At 35.4% G+C, this 21,332-nt stretch overlaps 1 protein-coding gene across 1 annotated transcript; it reads left to right on the forward strand.

Annotated features, from left to right (window-relative positions):
• The first annotated feature begins 13,268 nt into the window (after positions 1-13,268).
• LOC121725465 (alpha-tocopherol transfer protein-like) lies at positions 13,269-20,259 on the forward strand. Its single transcript, XM_042112468.1, has 6 exons — positions 13,269-13,469; positions 14,559-14,709; positions 15,707-15,830; positions 17,037-17,171; positions 17,731-17,944; positions 19,935-20,259. The coding sequence occupies exons 1-6, from the start codon at positions 13,307-13,309 to the stop codon at positions 20,087-20,089; spliced, it is 942 nt and encodes a 313-aa protein (XP_041968402.1). The 5' UTR covers positions 13,269-13,306; the 3' UTR covers positions 20,090-20,259.
• Positions 20,260-21,332: the final 1,073 nt, after the last annotated feature.

A 21,332-nucleotide genomic window follows, 5' to 3' on the forward strand; every position in this document is an offset into this window, starting at 1 on the left:
ATCTGCCAGCCGCCAACCAATCCAATCGCAAGAAAACATTTTGAGATTCTTCCAAAAACGTACAGTATAACCCACATCACTTGAAGCATGGATCATATCTTGGAGGTTGGAACTGTCTTGGAGCATGGGGTGCTCTCAAACTAGCCGCTGATATGAAGCAGGAGCTGTATTGTGGAGGTTGGGGAGGCGCATACATCCCGAAGCATGGTCCATGGTACTGCCTGTTGGGCTGGGCTGGTACTGTGGGGTTGATGGGATAGCCAGCCATGGCGGGGTTGCTCACTGGTCGCTGCATTCTGGCAAACATAAAAAGGTTAATCAAGAGAGGTACTCTATTATTGTTATTCTACAATAATTCCATTTATTTAATAATAATTATTATTGGTGCAAGTGTATTTCTTTGTTTCAATTAGGTTAGGTTTACACGGCACAATCCTGCACGTTTTTTTGCAGTATACGATTTAACACTCATACATCGATTGCAGCAAATATACCTATGTATATAGACCATTGCGCGCCACTGTTTATTCGTTAAGACGTATACTGCAAAAAACGTGCAGGAAACGTGCAGGATTATGCCGTGTGAACCTAACCTATCTTGTATTTAAAAAAATAATTATAAAATGAAATATCAATTAAAAATCGTTTAAACTAAATACCACCAAAACATTAAATGTAAAAAGGAGCCAAGCAAAATATTGCATAGCAATGCAATATATCTATCGTAAAAAGTTTTCTGATCACATTCAAGCCAAGCCTTCAACTTATTTTGTAATTTAAATCAACATTGAGTGAATTTATCAATAGTTTTCTTTATTTTATAATTATTATAGTGGCTCGGTAATGAGCACAAGAAAAACAAATATAAAACTTCATATTTGGGGTAGTTCATACTTACACAAACGGCAAGCGTAAAGTGTTTTTTAGTAATGTAACGATGCATGTGGACGATGGTACCCAATAAATCCAATCAGTCGCTGATTATTTCTCTAGTGCTCATTGCCAATTATACCTATCGTCATAGAATTTGTACTTCTACGAAGTACAAATTCTATGACGATAGCCCAACAACTTTTGAACTTTCAGGAGGTTATTCGTGCACCGATGTTACTTTCGATTGAGATTTACGACCTATCCCGGATTTTTTTAAACCATAATAATTATACTCCGCAAACAAGCGATACCGCGATATAAAGGGAGTGCTACACCATCTATCGAACGAGTATGGAGTGTACATCGTAATTCGCAGTTCTGATTTCATTTATATTTTAATCGAATTTAATTATCATAGTTTCATTGTTAACTTTGTTAACACTATTTTTCCTTTTGTAAGTAAAATAATTATTATGAAGTCGAAACTTATTTTTAATGTTCTTGCAAAGCCACAAACATAAAAATATTATCTTTTATTTAATAAAGTTATGTTATACTTTTCAGTTTTTAGGTTTCCTTGCCCAAAGGATGAAAACGGGAGCCTATTCCTAATGAGTCTAGACTTCGCTGTCTGTCTGTCGTCCGTCCCTGTGTCACGAGGCTAGATCTCGAGAACCGCAATAGCTAGATATTTTAATTTTTCACAAATGATGTACTTTTGTGTCGCTATAAAAACTAATAGTCCAACTTAAAATAAATGATTAATCGAGGGTCTCATACAACAAACACGTTTTTTTGCTCTTTTTTGCTCTATATCCATAATGGTAAAAGTAAGGTTTTTGAAAATTTCAGAAAATACTTAATTGTATTTCAACTTTAATAATAAGTAATAAAAAGTGCATAAACTTGTGATTTTCCCATACAAATTTACGGTACGGAACCCTATGTACGCCAGTCCGACTCGCACTTGGCCAGTTTCATAATTTTTCCTTTCATTATGGATAACGACCTACCTTGTTGCCAAATTTTAAGGTTCTAAGTCTGCTAGAAGTACCTTAGAATTTTGAAGATCTGTCAGTCAGTGAGTGACAAAATGTAGTAACTTTGATCATCCGTAACTATTAAACTATTTATCGAAATGTTATGTAATTTGGAGGTTAAGCTAGTTTTAATACTTGCTCTTAGTCACCGAAATTCTAAATCCCTAGCTTTGTTAACATCGAAGATACAAGGGGGTGTGAAAAAGCCGCGAACCGCTTCGAGAAAAGTATGCTACGACCGTGCCTTTGCTAAAAAGCTTGGCTGGAGCACTGCCGTGCTCCCAGATTACAATTTATAATTTTTCGTAGGTCTCGTAGAAGCTCTACGGTCCGTAGCTCTCCCGTAGCGTACGTAGGGAGCGCTACGAACTTGCCGCCAGCGTTTTCATAACGTAAACCAACCCTTAAGAGGAGTCTACACCGCCGTTTTTCCATACAAACGCTGTCCCCTGTTTCCTCCCTGGATAATGCCGCTAGAGTTATGATTTTTTTCCTGAATATCTATGGCCACTTTTAGCATGTCCCTATGTTTTCTTTTTATTCATAATTTTATTATTATAAAAGATAAGAACGTCCAAAAACACAAAAAAATTGCCAGATTTTCCTCTGTGTTCAAACGCCCAGAAAACAAAACTGGCTAAAATATACAAAAAAAAAAATAAAACATAGGAACACAGCTCAAGCCTTGCTTTAAGTACTTAAATTGGTTAAGTTTTGGAGAAGGAATCAGCGGACAACGAATCGAAGATTTTCTGTTCTTTTATTAGAACTTTTGTCGTGTTGTCTCTATCGCGCTCTGCGGTGGGAGACTTGAGATTGGTGAGACAGCAATACATTTTCAAATATCTATTTTCAATTTCTCTCGCCCCTGGTGTATCCTCTTAATTTCTAAATAAGTCTTTTAACAAATCTATAACATCTATAAATTAATGTACTTTTCATAAAATATAGATGCATGTCATGAAATTTGAGCAGATTATTATTAGTATGTATCCAATATTCCAAAATAATAATTGTTAAATGTTATTTTACGTTTTGGCAGCAATGGAAGATACAATAAAAACAGAAATAAATTGAGAGTACATTTTTACACTTGAATATAATTATTTATTGGTCACTGGTTGTGTATATTTATTATTGTATTCTTACCTGAATATTTAGCAAGAATTTAATTACCAACAAAGCAAGTACTGGTAAACCTCAGTGGCGTCTGAGATAATGTGTTTTGTGACAAGGACTTTTAGTTTTTATACTTCGCTTTATCGGTAAAGATGCTATCGGTTAGATACTTCCTTTTTAACCTATTTTAAGCATATCAATAATAAAGATAACATCGATTTCAAAAATAGAACATCAGCGAAATGCAGATTGACGTGATAACAGTTGGATTTCATTTTAATTTGATTGTATTTGACCGACAAATAATCGAGGTGATTATGAATGAAGTATCAGACGGAGAGCAGTCACGCGGTCAACCGTTCAAGCGTTCAGGTTTAATAATAATAATAATAAATATTTATTTTCTCACCACAAAATTACACCATTATTAAAGATTCTACATAAAACACAGATTTTGTGGGAGACTGATGCCTAAACTAGGCGTTGCCTGTATTTCAGGACACCAGAGACTCCGGACCATCTTGCAATACAGTAGAAAAGTAATTATTGCGACATTTATATTTTATAGTGAAGTCCGTTCATGTTAGTATTTTGAGTGTTTGTGAGGGTGTCAGTTGGTGTGCGTTCTTTGTGTTCTGGGCGTTCTGGCCGCGTCAGATTTCCTCCTGTGTGACTGACCGCTCGGACGCAGAACGGTTGAACGCGTGACCGCTCTCTGTCTGATAGGTCCCTCATCCATACTAATAATATTCTAAATGTGAAAGTGTCTGTTTGTCTGTCTATCCGTCTGTCTATTTGTTACCGCTTCACGCCCAAGCCGCTGAACCGATTTTTTAGAATTTTTGTATGGCGATACTTTGAGTCCCGGGAAAGGACATAGGATACTTTTATCTCGGAAAAATGTACGATTCCTGCGCGATTAACAAATTTTGACGCAACGGAGTTACTGGTGTCATCTAGTATGCTTACTTTAATTCATAAAGTAATAGTATCCTCATTTCTTAAATTGATTCACGTATATATTTTTTTGTTTATCTTTTATCCAATAATACACAATATTCTTAAAAAATATCTTACGAAAACCAAAAGGAGTTCATTTTACTAAATTTTATTGCATAAAAAATCTACGATAGGCTATGTATTCACATACGGTTTTGCTCGATCGAGCTATAACGTCGAGCAAAGCCCGCGGCTCGGGATTTCGCCCACACATTTAGCATTGCTCGATAGTTTTATTCTAAATCGATATATTTAATTCCATCAAGCCAGCTCGATGCGAGCCTTCGAGCGAGAGTTTTGCGGTCCACACAGTAATTATTACTTGAATTGTAGTAAAAGTATCGAGCAAAACCGCATGTGAGTACGTAGTATAACATTTTACTATAATATTACGACAAATCGTATTGATCTTCAATGTTTTATAATACCTAAGTGATAAAAAAACGGATTTAAAGCAAGGCTGCAAAAATGATATTTTTAAGGACATTTTGTGAAGCGAAGTTTAGTTGAGCCTTTGCTAATGATAACAAATACAGTGAGGCGCAAAAATTTCTAGCAACAATAATGATAATAACAATTATTATTATTGATATAATGATAAGTAACATAATAAATATCGGCATATCTATGAACATTTTTTATTTAAAGACAACTAGGTCATTACGTTCCTTGAATAATTTTTGCAATAAATTGATAATTTTTAATGTTTTTTAATCTACATGAAACCAGCAATGAAGTGGAAATTAAAAAAGCACTCTAAATATCTATTCACACTATGTAAAATAATTTTTTTGTAACTTAGATGTGAAAACTTGTGACAACTATAGTTAAAATGAAATAAGGTGTCCCCAGCGGTCGTTGACCTTCTTAGTCAAGGAGCTATATGAAAAATGCTTGCACTGTATCCAGTTAACGTAAGGAAAAAATAAAACTCTTATAAAGACACAGCTCATATTATATAGTCTATTTATCGGGAAACCAAATTGTAATTCAGAGGACCTGTTTCACCACTTCCTGATAAAGTGCCGGATAGGCTATCCACAACTTTTTTGATACATTCTCCATACTCTAATAGATAATATAATTAAGAATGATAATCTTCACCTCTTTATGATTTATATACAGTGTGTAACAAAAATAAGTGATAATACTTTAGGGTGTCTACGTGTTCCTTGTAGAGAGTTCACTGTGAAAGTAGCAGCGCTGAAAGACCATCATTTTTTTGCACTTTTGTATGGGGAAACTCGTGACGCTCGGGCCCTTGCCCATACAAAAGTGAAAAAAAATTTTCGTCTTTCAGCGCTGCTACTTTCACAGTGAACTCTCTACAAGGAACACGTACACACCGTACGTATATGTATATATATAAATGAATTCCAAGTGATGTACCTGTTCTCATCGGTTATGATGATATCATACTCGGTTTTCATCGAGCATGCAATTTTGCATTATGTATTTACGATATTTGTATTATCGTATAAAATTGACGATATTGGCCTAGACTAGAAACATCTGTAACTTCATTTTAAATCGCGGTTTGTATAGAAAACGATGAAATATGACAAGTTTTTTGACAGGGGGTCAACGGCCGCTACGGACAGGTTACGGCAATACTTAGTTTTCAATTATAAATCAATAAATAAATAATAATTTAAATTGTTCTTCGTGGTCTTCAGCCAAAGTTCATTAATTCATTTCGGAACTCGAAACCTAAAAACTTTATCGAAACCTTACATCTGTTTCACTATAAATAGTAAAACGCAACCTAATAATAACTATAATTTAAAAATTCACCAATGCCTAATTTTAAATAACGTTGTAACGAACTGTTCATCTATACATATAATAAAACTGTAGAAATGACAATTCTGTACATTAAAGATATCCAAAAAATAATAAGCGGGGGCTGTTACTACATCGCTATAGAAGCCAAAACTGTAGTTAATTTTTTGTCTGTCTGTCTGTCTGTCTGTCTGTCTGTCTGTCTGTCTGTCTGTATGTTTGTTCCAGCATCACACGAAAACTACTGATCCGATTTGAATGCGGTTTTCGCAGATATATTTGTCTTCTCCCAACTTAACATCTGGTGTACAAAAATTTTTCCCCTCACCTCTCCAAGGGGTCAAAAGAGGGGTAAGATTTTGTACCAAACTTTTTTCTTTAACCGGAAACTACTGATCCGATTTGAATATGGTTTTCGCAGATTTATTTATCTTCTTCCAACTTAACATCTGGTGTATAAATTTTTCCCCCCTCACCTCTCTAAGAGGACCAAAGAGGGGGTCAAATTTTGTATCAAACTTTTTTCTTCAATGGACTAACTTCATATTATTAACTGTATTTTCCAATTTAACATCTGGTGTATAAAATTTTTCCCCCACCCCTTTAAGCGGGCCGAAGAGGGGGTCAGATATTGTATAAAACTTTTTTTTACTGATCCGATTTGAATATGGTTTTCGCAGATATATTTGTCTTCTTCCAACTTCATATCTGGTGTATACATTTCCCCCCCCCCCCCCCCCCCCCACCCCTCAAACGGACCAAAGAGGGGGCAGATTTTGTATCAAACTTTTTTCTCAACTTACATCATATTATATTATTTTCCAATTTAATATCTGGTGTATAAAATTTTTCCCCTAAGGGGACAAAAGAGGGGGCAAGATTTTGTATAAAACTTTTTTCTTTAACACGAAAACTACTGATCCGATTTGAATACGGTTTTTGCAGATATATATGCCTTATTCAAACTTAGCATCTGCGCCGCCCCAATCCCCTCCCCCACCTGGTAATATTGTTAAGCAAAAACATGTTGCGTCGTTAGTGTTGAGTTTTACTCCTTCTTTAGAATCAAAGTAAGTTATTTATTAAAAGTGAAATTAATCTAACCAAAACTAAACATGCAGATTTTGCGTGTCGTTTGATTAATATGCGGGAGGCTTTGCCCCTGCCCTTACTTGGGGGGGCTTCGCCCCCCCAAATCCCCCCTCCTGGTAATGTTGCTAAGCAAAATAGTGTTGCGTCGTTAGTGTTGAGTTTTACTTCTCTTTCTTTAGAATCAAAGTAAGTTATTTATTAAAAGTGAAAATAATCTAACCAAAACTAAACATGCAGATTTTGCGTGTCGTTTGATTAATATGCGGGAGGCTTTGCTCCTGCCCTTACTTGGGGGGGCTGCGATGAGTATTTTCCAATTTAACATCTGGTGTATAAAATTTTTCCCCCACCCCTTTAAGGGGGCCGAAGAGGGGGTCAGATATTGTATAAAACTTTTTTTTAACATGAAAACTACTGATCCGATTTGAATATGGTTTTCGCAGATATATTTGTCTTCTTCCAACTTCATATCTGGTGTATACATTTCCCCCCCCCCCCCCCCCCCCCCACCCCTCAAACGGACCAAAGAGGGGGCAGATTTTGTATCAAACTTTTTTCTCAACTTACATCATATTATATTATTTTCCAATTTAATATCTGGTGTATAAAATTTTTCCCCTAAGGGGACAAAAGAGGGGGCAAGATTTTGTATAAAACTTTTTTCTTTAACACGAAAACTACTGATCCGATTTGAATACGGTTTTTGCAGATATATATGCCTTATTCAAACTTAGCATCTGCGCCGCCCCAATCCCCTCCCCCACCTGGTAATATTGCCAAGCAAAAACATGTTGCGTCGTTAGTGTTGAGTTTTACTCCTTCTTTAGAATCAAAGTAAGTTATTTATTAAAAGTGAAATTAATCTAACCAAAACTAAACATGCAGATTTTGCGTGTCGTTTGATTAATATGCGGGAGGCTTTGCCCCTGCCCTTACTTGGGGGGGCTTCGCCCCCCCAAATCCCCCCTCCTGGTAATGTTGCTAAGCAAAATAGTGTTGCGTCGTTAGTGTTGAGTTTTACTTCTCTTTCTTTAGAATCAAAGTAAGTTATTTATTAAAAGTGAAAATAATCTAACCAAAACTAAACATGCAGATTTTGCGTGTCGTTTGATTAATATGCGGGAGGCTTTGCTCCTGCCCTTACTTGGGGGGGCTGCGCCCCCCCAAACCCCCCTCTCCTGGTAATGTTGCTAAGCAAAATGGGGTTGCGTCGTTAGTGTTGAGTTTTACTTCTCCTTCTTTAGAATCAAAGTAAGTTATTTATTAAAAGTGAAATTAATCTAACCAAAACTAAACATGCAGATTTTTCGTGTCGTTTGATTAATATGTGGGAGGCTTTGCCCCAGCCCCTAATTGGCGGGGCTGCGCCCCCCCAAACCCCCCCCCCCTCACCTGGTAATGTTGCCAAGCAAAAACGTGTTGCGTCGTTAGTGTTGCGTTTTAATTCTCCTTTAGGATCCAACAAAGTTATTTATTTAAAGTGAAATTAATCTAACCAAAACTAAACATGCAGATTTTCCGTGTTGTTTGATTAACATGCGGGGCTTTGCCTCCGGCCGGTACTTGGGGGGGCTGAGCCACCCTCTAACCCCCCCCCCCCCCCCTGGTAATGTTGCCAAGCAAAAACATGTTGCGTCGATAGTGTTGAGTTTTAATTCTTATTCCTGAGGGAGGCTTTGCCTGGATATGGACAGACGGACAGGCTGATATTATATCTTTGTACTCGGGTTCCGTTTTTTACCATTTGAGTAAGGGACCATAAAAAGGAGAGAATTATCCATTTCCGTTATTATACTATGGTAACGCCTACGAAGTCGCGGGAAACAGCTATCCATACTAATATTATAAAGGCGAAAGTGAATATTGAAGGAATTAGTAATAAATATGGTGAACGATATTCAGTGCTGTTTACATTCGTCTCGGTTGCTCTGCTTTGCAGATGACATGAAAATTTTCTTAACTATCTCGTCTCAATCGGATGCATCTGCACTGCAGGCCGACATAACACGACTAGAACAGTATTGTTCCCAAAATTGTCTCGATCTTAATCCCTCAAAATGCTGCGTTGTCACCTTTTCGAGAAAACAGAACGTAATTCTTACTAGTTATACGCTCAAGCAACAACCTTTAGAACGTCTTACGTCAGTTCGTGATCTAGGAGTATACCACGACTCCAAATTACTGTTTGATGCACACGTAGATCAAATAGTATCTAAAGCTTACAAAGCGCTCGGTTTTGTGCTAAGGTGTGCATCGTCTTTCAAAGATATAAAAACAATAAAAACATTATATTGTACCTATGTTCGTCCCCAATTGGAATACGCCTCGCAAGTTTGGAATCCTATGTATAATGACTATATTGATCGTATTGAAAACATCCAAAAGAAATTTGTTCGTTACCTTTGTTATCGCTTAAAAATCCACTACGATTCCGATAATTATTTTGAAATGTGTAAACGTCAACATCTGGTTCCGCTCAAGATCAGACGCGATGTTGCCGACTTAGTTTTTCTTTTAAAGATTTAAGATTGCCTCCAATAAAATTGATTCCCCCGTAATTTTAGAAAAAATTAATTTAAATGTACCCTCTAGAATTTTTAGATTTAACCCCCCTATATTTGTACCAGTAGTTTCGACTAACTACCGTAAGAATTCATTTATCTTGCGCGCAGGTAATAACTTTAATAATATTTCTAAATCTTTAGACTTAGACCTGTTTTCTACTAGCATTGTGAAAGCCAAGCGACTGCTTTATGAATACTTGCTCCAGTAATGTTTGGTCATACAACTGTCACTTATATTGGCCTTATTCGGTGTTTGTTACTTACGTTAGAATATGTTTACGTATAGGCTTAAATTTTAGTATTTGTGACTCTTTAGTAATAAGTCTCACTTTACACATTGTAATATACCTAGTAGTATGTGGCGCCTGTTATGTTTGAACTTGTTACTCATCCTGTATATCTATTTGTGAGGACCTGTAATTGGCTTCCTATTTTCTAGTATAAGTTATTTACTATTTTTATTGATAGCTGTTGGTCTTCCTAACACAAATAAATAAATAAATAAATAAATATTGAACCGACATTAGTATGACTAATATACTAATTACTGATATTACTAATAATATTATAAGTGCGAAAGTGTGTCTGTCTGTTACCTCTTAACGCCTAAACTGCTGAACAGATTTTGCTGAAATTTGGCATGGATAACTCCATGCCAAATTTCATTGGGCAGTGGCGTAACTATAAGATCCGAGGCCCGTGGCAAATTGATGGAGCTGTTATGTACTTAAAAATTTTTGCCCATTTGGGTCGGGGGCCCGTGGCATTTTGCCAGCCCTATATTTACGCCACTGGACATAGGATACTTTTTGTCTCGGGAAAATGTACGGTTCCCGAATCCCGCGCGGTTACTCCGTTGTGCAAGAGTTATGGCACAACGGAGTTGCGGGCGTCATCTAGTAAATTTATTATATTACATATTAATCATAAAAATCAAAGAAAAATTTCTTTGATAATGAAATACATCTGCATTTTCCATTTTTATTTTGCATGTATGGTTGAAAAGTTGCTGAAAATATATTTGTTTAGATTATTCAATACATAACTCCACTTTCACGTCGCACAGTCGATTACCTACTCTGGTTTATAAATCATAAAAATATATCTCCGAATCACTCACCCTTCCACATATACACACACACACCTACTCTCTCGCTCTCTCACACACACACACACACACACACACACACACACACACACACACACACACACACACACACACACACACACACACACACACACACACACACACACACACACACACACACACACACACACACACACACACACACACACACACACACACACACACACACACACACACACACACACACATCTTAATATATAATATACTATACTGGCATGTAATTTCCTAGCCTAGATCTTATTTTTGTTAACTTGAATTTTTAGATTACTTACCTAGTTTAATGTTGTTAAGTATGCTATATTTTATGGAAGAGCGGGGCTGATAAGTACTTACCAGGTGGTCCCAATCTCTGCTTAATTTGCAGTTTAAACTGTAAAGTGTAAAATAAAGTTTTTTGATTTGATTTATCGAAACCTGTTTATCGGTTGATCTACGACTTCATCAGATACGGACTTGGTCAAAAATACACTAATTTATGACGTCATTGCAGTATTGATAAAAAAGTGTCGAATATTCAAGATTCCGCACGAACGGGCCACCTCGACCATAATAAAAGGAGGGGAAGTAAGTTATCTTCATACAAAGTCACCGCGCGCGGCTTGTATGTGTGCGCCATAGTATCAATGCGTCGCCACGTACGGCACACAACAAAATCTCGGCCAGTTTTACTAGGCTGGTACCGCCGAGATTTTGTTGTGTGCCGTACGTGGCGACGCATTGATACTATGGCGCAGTACGCACACATACAAGCCGCGTGCGGTGCCTTTGTATGAAGATAACTTACTTCCCCTTCTTTTACTATGGCTCGACCGGATCAACACTACAGCCACATAGAAAACTGGGGCTAATCAATACTTATGTTGTGTTTCACCGACTAATTGTGGAGACCGAAGACCTAAGAGGGCTGGTAATTTTGAGTATCAGAAATGCTACTTGCTACAGAGTTCACTTTGAAAATAAGAGTTCACTCTGAAAGAGTTACTTTTTTATTTTTGCATAGGCAAGTGCCAAAAAAATATTTCAGCGCTGCTACTTACACAGAGAAATTTATACAGGGGATTCACACACACCGCAAAGTATTATTACTTTGTTTTGTTACATCCTGTTTATGTAATTCCTATGGGGTTGCACTTTATCCAAAGAGGACTTATCGCTTAGCATCAGGTTCCGTGGTTTATTACAGAATTTTAAGAAATATATATGTATATTTGAATAAAATATGTTATGAATTCGTAACGTACAGTATACTTAAGTAATTATTATGGTTAATAATTATAATTATTCATATTTTGCTTTTGTTATTTTTATAATAAAGTAGTTAATGTAATAACTAATAACATTAATAAAATAATAATGGTTACATATTATAATTTTAAAGTCGTTACTTTTTATAGATATTTATCCTCAAAACGACTAGGTACTACATGTATCTTTAAAAGGAGTTCGGTTAAAAAACTGGTTGTGGTTTTTTTTGTAGGTCAACGATACCTCCGCCGTTTGTGGGCTGATTTTCATTTTTGGGGCTTTATTTGAAATATAATAATATATTGAATTAAGTAACTCAAAGTATAAGTATATTATTGATTTTAATTTTGTTAGATTGCTTGACTATTTCTAATGTCAATAATTATTGTAGATGCGATAAAAACCGCAAAGATTAACAAAATACGCGAAAAGGGCATACTATAATTATTTGTCAGTTCCTTTGCATTTTTCGTATGTCCGAACAAGATGAGTATCTCGAGATAGTTTTAATATATATTTTCCCATCTAAATTCCCCAATCAAAAGTATTGTATGTTCTTCCTCGTAGTCTACTCTATGTATATGCTAACTTTTATCGGAATCGGCCATGCCTTCGAAGCATAAACGATGACAATAAAAAACCTTTCCTCGTTATAATTTGTATAGAATAAAACCGACACTGTCTGGACCATGTCTGGACTCTGGAGGTAGATACGTACAATTGAAACTAATCATGCTACTCATTTGAATTATTTTTAGTTTATCACTATTCAAATATTATGTCGGGAAAACCCTACCACCTAATATATTTTGGCAAATTATTTTTGAGGCGACTTGGCTAAGTAATAAAATTATAAAACGTAAGTTTTATAATAATTAAATTATAAAACGTATTAGTAATTAAATTTTTATTACTAGCTACTAAAACATCAGCCTGATATTATTTCCATTTGTTTTCATGACTGTAAGCACTGTTTAGTTCTAATTATTTTATTTTAGTATATTAATATTATAAAGGTCGCAAAATTTATATTATTGATTTTTCAATTAAGTACTAATAAATTTTTTGGATGTAACAAAATTACATTTTATTTTTGTTCATTTGGTTAAAACCTTGTTGAAACGTAACAATAAAATGTCATAAAGGCACATGCCGTAATTTCTAAAGGCCTTTGGTCAATAATTTTTACTTAATAATAATAATAAAAATAGTAGAGCAGTTCTTTAAAAATAATTGAATACTTAATGCTAGTAGGAAGTTCCATTGTTACTTTCAAGTTCCCCGAACATATTTTGAATATTTAATATGCAAAGCTACATATTTCGGAAGAACGTCTTGCAAATGAGATTATAAAGTATTATGATTGGAGTTCATAACTTACACCTAAGAAACCGGTACAAGCGATGCTGTGATCAGTCGGTTACTGGATATCGGAGATCACAGTCATGGAGCGAATACCGAGTAACGATTTTCTGGAGTTCAATCCCAATTCCTTACAATATCTACGGGAACTGTACAATTTGCAGAATCCGTTGAGGTTGAAGGAAGCGATCAATATTCTGGAAGACTGGATTAAGAAACAGGAGCATTTTGTGAAGAAACAATATCGTAAGTTAGTAGGGTTTGTTTAAGAAAAAAATATCCATAGCCGAATATAGACGCTCCACCAATTTTTGGAAGTCGGTTAAAAATTAAAATCCATTCTTCAAATAATGTAAATGCGAAAGTGTGTCTGTCTGTCTGTCTGTCTGTCTGTCTGTTACCTCTTCCCGCCCAAACCGCTGAGCCGATTTTGCTGTGGCATGGAGATACTTTGAGTCCCGGGAAAGGACATAGGATACTTTTTATCCCGGGAAAATGTACGGTTCCCGCGTGACAAACGAACTTTGGCGCAACAGAGTTGCAGGCGTCATCTAGTTACATTATAATTATTACTATGATATTAAACAATATTTTTCCTTGTCTACATTTTTTGTGTTTCAAGTGTGAATATTTTTATGCGTTGTGATGTGTGAGGTCTGTTTCTATAATTACATACAATTACATATTTCATTCTATATTATATGACTTTTTAATTTAGTTACTAATTTAATAGTCACTAGCTATTTGACCGAGCTTCGCTCGGTATTCGATAAAACACGAATAAAATGATATTTTCTAAACCCCCCCCCCCCCCCCCAAACCTCCTATGTACTAAATTTCATGAAAATCGTTGGAGCCGATTCCGAGATTCCAATTATTTATATATATACAAGAATTGCTCGTTTAAAGATATAAGATTAGTATAAAACAGTGCTTGCTTAGATAAGATTTTTTTTAAGAGCCTATGCAGTCCCACTGCTGGGCAAAGGCCTGCCCCAAGTCCTTCCATTCATCCCGATCCATCGCCACCGTCGGCTAACCTGGCTTGTATGTGTCAAGTTCATCGCGCCATCTTTTGCGAGGTAAACCGCGGCGGCGTCGTCCATCATCAGGTACCCAGTCTGTGGCGATCTTTGCCCAGCGGTCAGGATGCATACGGCTAATATGACCCGCCCAAGCCCATTTCAGTTTGGCAGCCTTTATGCCTATGTCTGTTATACCAGTTTTGGAGCGCAGCGTGCTATTTCTGTCAGATAAGATTACTATAGTTTATTTGAATCTTACTTGTTGAAAGTATTGAATTATTGTAATTATTGTATTTTAATAACTTTTTAGCACGCGATTATTTAGAGCGAGGGATTATTTTGGGAAAAGGGTCTATCGAGAAAGTCAAAAATAAGTTGGATGTGCTGAGTACCTACAGGACTTTACTGCCGACTTACTTCGAGATGTTCGACCCTGAGCCCTTAAAAGAAACGGATATGTTGTGAGTACTATAATATCCATACTAAATGTATGGGAGGGGAAGGTGCTAATTGTGCAGTCACTCGAGCGTCATGGAGACCTAGTAGGTTTTGTACATTAGGTAAAACTGATAAAAAAATAATAAGAGCGTTTTTATTTTAGCGGTGGGTTCAGAAACTGCAGCCATTTTAAAGTTTTGAAAAATTAAATATATTCAGAAAATAGCTTATTTAGGTAAATTATAAATATATTTTAGGCAACAAGGACTAAATTATTTAGTTTAGTGCAAAATAAAATATCTGCGAAGCTTAGTTAGGACAATATGAAGCTTTATTTTTTTATATTTTAAAATGTCCCTACAGGCTTACCTAACATTTGAATCGTTAGTGCTTTATATGGAAGCTTCTTTGGGGTATACTTAACATCCCCTATCTTCTGACAGATGCGATGACATTTCAATATTTAAAAAAAATTAACCCACCACGTGAGAAATCTGATTTCTATACCATGATAACTAGACACATGTCGGAAGCCTATACATGCTTAATCTGACACGCTCGAGCTTGTCCCTAAATCCCCTCTTCCTCTCCCCAACTATTATAAATGTGAAAGTGTGTCTGTCTGTCTGTCTGTTACCTCTTCACGCCCAAACCGCTGGACCGATTTTGCTGAAATTTGGCATGGAGATACTTTAAGTCCCGGGAAAGGACATAGGATACTTTATGTCCTTGTAAAATGTACGGTTCCCGTGCGATAAATAAGTTATATATAAACAATTTTTTTTCACTTTTGTATGGGAAAGCGCCCCAGCGTCACGAATTTCCCCATACAAAAGCGAAAAAAAAATTTGGTCTTTCAGCGCTGCTACTTTCACAGTGAACTTTCTACGAGGAACACGTACACACCCTAAAGTATTATCTAAAACTAAGTGATTAGTTTTGTTACACACTGTAATCTGTGTATAGACATACCTAACCTATAAGTACATTAAATGTATTACATACTATGACTATTTTTAGGCTAGACACTTTGTTACCAAAGATGACAGAAGACCACTACAGAGTGTATATTCTGAAAGTCACCCAAAAAGACGGAGAGAAAATACCATCAGATAACATGAATTTTTATAGATGTTTCATAGCGGTAAGTACCATCGCAGAAATTGATTCATAGGCAGTTGACGGACCTACGTCATTTGGTCGGGTTATGTCAATTCATTGGTACTTGTTAGTTATTTGCTCTGTCGGATGGGTTCGACATAGCGCGACCGAATTACGTAGTTCCGTAATCTGCATAGAAATCAACATCTCTGATAGTACCTTAAGAATATTTCCAATACCACACGTAGTAACTCCGAATTTAACTTCAACTTTAACAGCAATACAACGAAAGAATGTTTGAATTAACGATTAATTTCACAGTTTGGCGATGTTGCCACTTACTGCCGTACTCAGAGTCAGACATTATAGGTCTACCAGGATCTGAAACGTGAGAAAAGATGACTCTAGCAATACCGCGGCAATTGAAATAAAACATTTTGATCCTTTTTTTCCTTATAGCTGCTGATTCTGAGTGTGAAACATGCAAATATAACAATTTATCCAGTGATCAAGGATATTTTTTGAAAATCTGCCATCAGATCCTGGTGGACCTAATACATAACTGTACTTTTATGACAATTTTGACAAAAACCCCATACACTATTGCTGTCAAACAACAAACTCGCAATTAAATTGAAGTTTAATCATAATTGAATGTCTCTGAGTGTGGCAGTTAGATTAATGAGTTATGATATCTACTTAATTATTATAATATTGAGAAGTTCGTAGTTATCAAAACATGAAAATCTCGTGGTACAGGTTACAGGTACTAGTTTTTACGTCAATGGTAGATTCTTCGAATTTGGACGGTATAATTCATTTGTTTGTATAAAGACTTAGGTACTAGGTACTAGGTAGGTATTTTTTTGGGCATTGGCATAAAATTTATAAACCATTTACGAGATTTAAGAGTCACATAAATAAAACTGGTGCTTGTACTGTACGAACCATAAGTCAATATTATATTAATACGAATGTGCATCTAGCAGTCTATCAGCAACCACTTCACGCTTAAACCGAGGAAGCTATTTCGATAAATAAACTTTATATACTATGAATAATGAATATATTATATGAGACAATAGGACAGAAATAGGATAATATATTATAGGACAGTTTTAATCCCGGTTTTAAATTACGGTTTGGACGCGATGATTTTCAGCGTATCGTAGTTGCGGGCAACGCATATCTCTTAGATGAATCATTTATCTAAGGCATATCTAATAATAAATTGCAAATAATTTTCCAGCTCTGCGAATACATCCATACATACGACTACTGCAATGGCGTAGTGATGATCTTGGACTACACGGAAGCGAATGTAATAGATATCGCTAAAACACTCGATATCCTGCAAGTACATCAAGTTATTAAGATACTAGTGGTAAGTGGTAAGTTAATACTTATACAAGTTGTACCAAAGAACTTTAGCAAGGCAACAAATAACAATAGAAAGCGTTTTCTTCTATGTAATATATACAAAATGACTAATTGACACAGGAAAGGAGAAGAGGCATTTTTGCATGGAACCCATTTCCAAGCTGTAGCACATTCACATATTATAATATAATGAAACAGCTTAAAAAGTTGAACTTTTTTTCAAGCCTTTTCATTTGCCCTTCGATATGCCCCTCCTAGCTTATCAGTTTTTCTCTAAAATCTGTTAGAATTTCTTTTGTGGTCCTTTTTCTACTGTGACCAAGCCAAACCAGTAGATACTATGTTGTAAGTTCTGTTATTTCATATCCAGGATACATCTGGCACTGTTCCAAAGTTGCAATACTCATCTGTCTAGAATCAAAAAGTAAACAAACATTTTAGTTACTATTTGATTCTCACCAGATGAAACTCTACTAGTTAGTTTCATTAATTTTAAAGTAACTCTATCGAATAGAGTTTTAGAGAACAATAAAATATTTAATAATAACTTATCTACTTTTCAGGAAGGTTATGGATTAAGATTAAAAGGCATTCATATCGTAACTCCTTCAAAACTTGCTAACGTAATCGTAGCGTTCTTCAAACAGGCAACCAGTGAGAAAATTGGCCGACGTATATTTTTACATAAGACTTTCGACACTTTATACGAATCTATCCCCAAAGATATTCTGCCTGCTGATTTAAATGGACATCAAAAATCTTTAAAGCAAATGCACAGTAAGTAATTAGCAAACATATTAACATAATGAGTTCGGAAGTGTATCTGCCTTTTATTAGTTAGTTTTTGTCAGTTGCGCCTTCATGCTAAAAAGCCTAACTTTCATAAACCTAACTTTTCTTTGTAAAGCTGAGGGAGTTTGTATTTAAATATACTATACTACTTTAGTATATGAAATGACTGTACAAATAAAAAGCTTAATATTTTCTTTTAACATACAGTAGTATAATATTATGAAATATCTATTAAGAGATATAAAACAAAACTTATTATTTAAGGATATAGCAAAAAGGTCGTCGAGCGGCAATCTATGCAGTATCGTTACTTGTCATGGCCAAAAGATAATATCGTAGACTTTAGTTCTGAGAAAGCACGTTAGACCTCGTCTAAATTATTATAATATTATATTATGTGTCAAACATAATAATAATTACATGTAATTTATTACCGCTGGCAATGAAAAGTCACATGCGAAAACTGCATTTGCTATGTTTTTTGTTGGTGTGATATCACGTTGGCGTTACAAAAAAGAAGGTCAGATAATATTGGTACAGGGTCATATTTTAATTCCACAATCTTGTTACATTTTGAAATGAAGCTCTAGGCTGTTTACCTTGCATTCCAATATTATATACTAGATGTCCCGCGCGGCTTTGCCTGCGTAAATATTCCCATAAAAAAATATAGATATACTCCCTTCACGTGGTCTACTCTATATATCTGTGCCAAATATTGCCATAAAAATTGCTCCAGTAGTTCGTGAGACAAACCCTTTCTAATATTATCCCCGTTTTTCCCACATTTTCCTGAGTGTCTTCGGTCGTATTAGTCTAGAGTGATAGCCTTACTCGATAAATGAGCTATCTAACACTGAAATAAGTTTTTAAATCGGACCTGTAGTTACTGAGATTAGCGCGTTCAAGCAAACATACTCTTCAGGTTTATAATATTAGGTATAGATTTTTTTAAATTATCGCTTGACAAACTCGAGTCTCGATCTAAAAGACTTTGAAAAGTACCAATAACAGGGTCATAATGGGCTCATAACCATGGGACGATGTATGGTATAATATGGTAGAGATGATGATGATAATGAATGTAATTAGCATAGTAGAATATGTTTTCCGTTCTTAAAACAACGCCGAAACTCCCAAAATTGTATCTATAAAGAATCAGGAGTTCTCTCAGCACCTTCCGAACCACGGTATACCAGGTATACCTCGATGCAAAATCTTACTTGTTGGTAGCATATTATGCTTAAAATACTTATCATGAAACCGAAGTCACCACTTAAATTTACAATAAACGTTATTTAACATTCATCAATAAGAAAAACACACTTCTCCATACATTTTTTTCAACCCACAAGCTTTACAAAAAACAAAACTTGTCAGTACGCGCGCGATTTTAAGACAAGGGTCAAGTTTGAAACTTCTAGAAATCGTCGTAAGTGTGCTTTAGAGGCATTAGAAGTGACTATAGCCCGTCTTTGTTATATTAAGAACACTTTGTGCAAGTAAGAGCGGTAAAGATATAGTTTACGATATACTGTGGTTAAAATAATACACGAAGGTGATAATCGAGCTCCAGGAGCGCGGTCCACAGATGCGCGCATTTTTGACATCGAGCTCCTAGAGCGTGGTCCACAGTTGAGGGGATATCCTACATACCAAAAGAAAAATTTTGAAAATCGGTTAACAAACGGCGGAGCAATCGTTGAACATAAAAAAACGAACATAACACCTCACCCATTTTGAATGTCGGTTAAAATTGTAGCCTATGTGTTATTCTGATATATAAGCTATATTATTGTAAAGTTTCATTAAAATCCGTTCAGTAGTTTTTGCGTGAAAGAGTAACAAACATCCATACATCCAAACAAACTTCTTAGACTCACCATGTCACCAAGTGGCATTTAAGGCTGTTAAATAAAAATACTTCTTAAACGTGCAGTAATCCCTGACCCTAATATGAACTCTTTCGTTACAGTTGACATGATTAACTCGTTGAGCTCGGAAGAGTTTAGTGCACATCTGGATGAGATGAGAGGAGCATGTACCAACGAGAACTTCAGACAGAAGGACAAGTTCAACCACGACTTCATGGGAACCCCTGGATCCTTCAGATCTCTCTGCTTAGATTAGGAATTATTTAAATTAAGAATTACTTGGCACTTCAGGAGTTCCAATATTACCTACACGTGGAAATTAACTTGATACCTGCTTTTATAAAAGTTTCCTTGGAACGAGGTGCCTAGTTAAATCCTGCTTGGTATTATATACTTATATAGTAGAACAAGAAAATATGAAATTTTCAATATGTATTACCAACCTAATAAATTAATTGTTTCAAGGTTTCATCTGTTTTACTATAGTTAATTGTGGGTCAAGAAAAAATAAAACATCCTTTGACATCGTACCTTTTCTAGGTATTCTATATATTCTGTCTAAAGTCAAAATAATTTAATGTGGCACCAGTGGTTATTGATCTTTCTAGTCTAGGAGCTGTGAGAAAATGCTCGCTCACAAAAACTATTAACTTCAGAAAAAAAATTGAACTATTATAAAGACACATAATTTTATATTACATTCATCAGAAAACCTTTTGGTAACTCTTAGTATGATATACTGCAACTATTTATGAGTTTAAACTTTAAGGTGATATAATTATGTGTTCATAATGAGTTCACATCGAGTATGTAAATTACGATATCGCCCTTAGACTAGAAACATCACTTTATTGTCAATCACGTTTTGTATAGAAAACGGTGAAATATGATAAGTATTTTACCAGAGGGTTAATGACCGCTACGATCTGAATACAGAGATTTTAGTTGAAGTACTTACTCCTACTTACTTCTGTGATGCCTTGATTTTTCAAATCAAAATTGTCACCGTGGCTTTGCTAAAATATTCGTTAAGGTAGTTTTATGAGGTGCTTATAATGTGATGCTGCTGTGACCGTGACATAAAGGCTGCTAATAATCCCTAAATCTAAAATTATGTATACAGCTGGTATACAGGGTTCAACGGAAATGGCCTCACGAAAACGAGTGTATCTCCTTGGTACTCCTCCCACACAAAATCAATTATCTAAATGTATTAAAATAATGATCTCTTCTAACAAAAAATTTACACAATTGATTAATAAGCCAAAAATATAGTGTAACATTTTTTTATTTATTTATTTAACTCTTTATTGTACACAAGAAACACATAAAGATATAATTAACACGGAAAGACGACACAAAGGAACTGCTCATTTCTAAAAGAAATCTCTTACAGCAGCCCTACGAAGAGATACAATTTAAAAGACAGCAGATAGGACGTGCACAAACAATAGCTATTAACTAATTAAACTAAATCAACTATATATACAACAATATCG

The sequence above is a fragment of the Aricia agestis genome, chromosome 3 (genome assembly GCF_905147365.1).
Source record: "Aricia agestis chromosome 3, ilAriAges1.1, whole genome shotgun sequence".
NCBI lineage: Eukaryota > Metazoa > Arthropoda > Insecta > Lepidoptera > Lycaenidae > Aricia > Aricia agestis.

What these genes read in the sequence shown, in the direction of transcription:
- LOC121725465 (XM_042112468.1), top strand. Translation starts at nt 13,307, where the DNA reads ATGGAGCGAATACCGAGTAACGATTTTCTGGAGTTCAATCCCAATTCC. An exon ending in TTTTGTGAAGAAACAATATC is followed by an intron (nt 13,470 to 14,558) that starts GTAAGTTAGTAG and finishes ATAACTTTTTAG; the next exon opens with CACGCGATTATTTAGAGCGA. An exon ending in TTAAAAGAAACGGATATGTT is followed by an intron (nt 14,710 to 15,706) that starts GTGAGTACTATA and finishes GACTATTTTTAG; the next exon opens with GCTAGACACTTTGTTACCAA.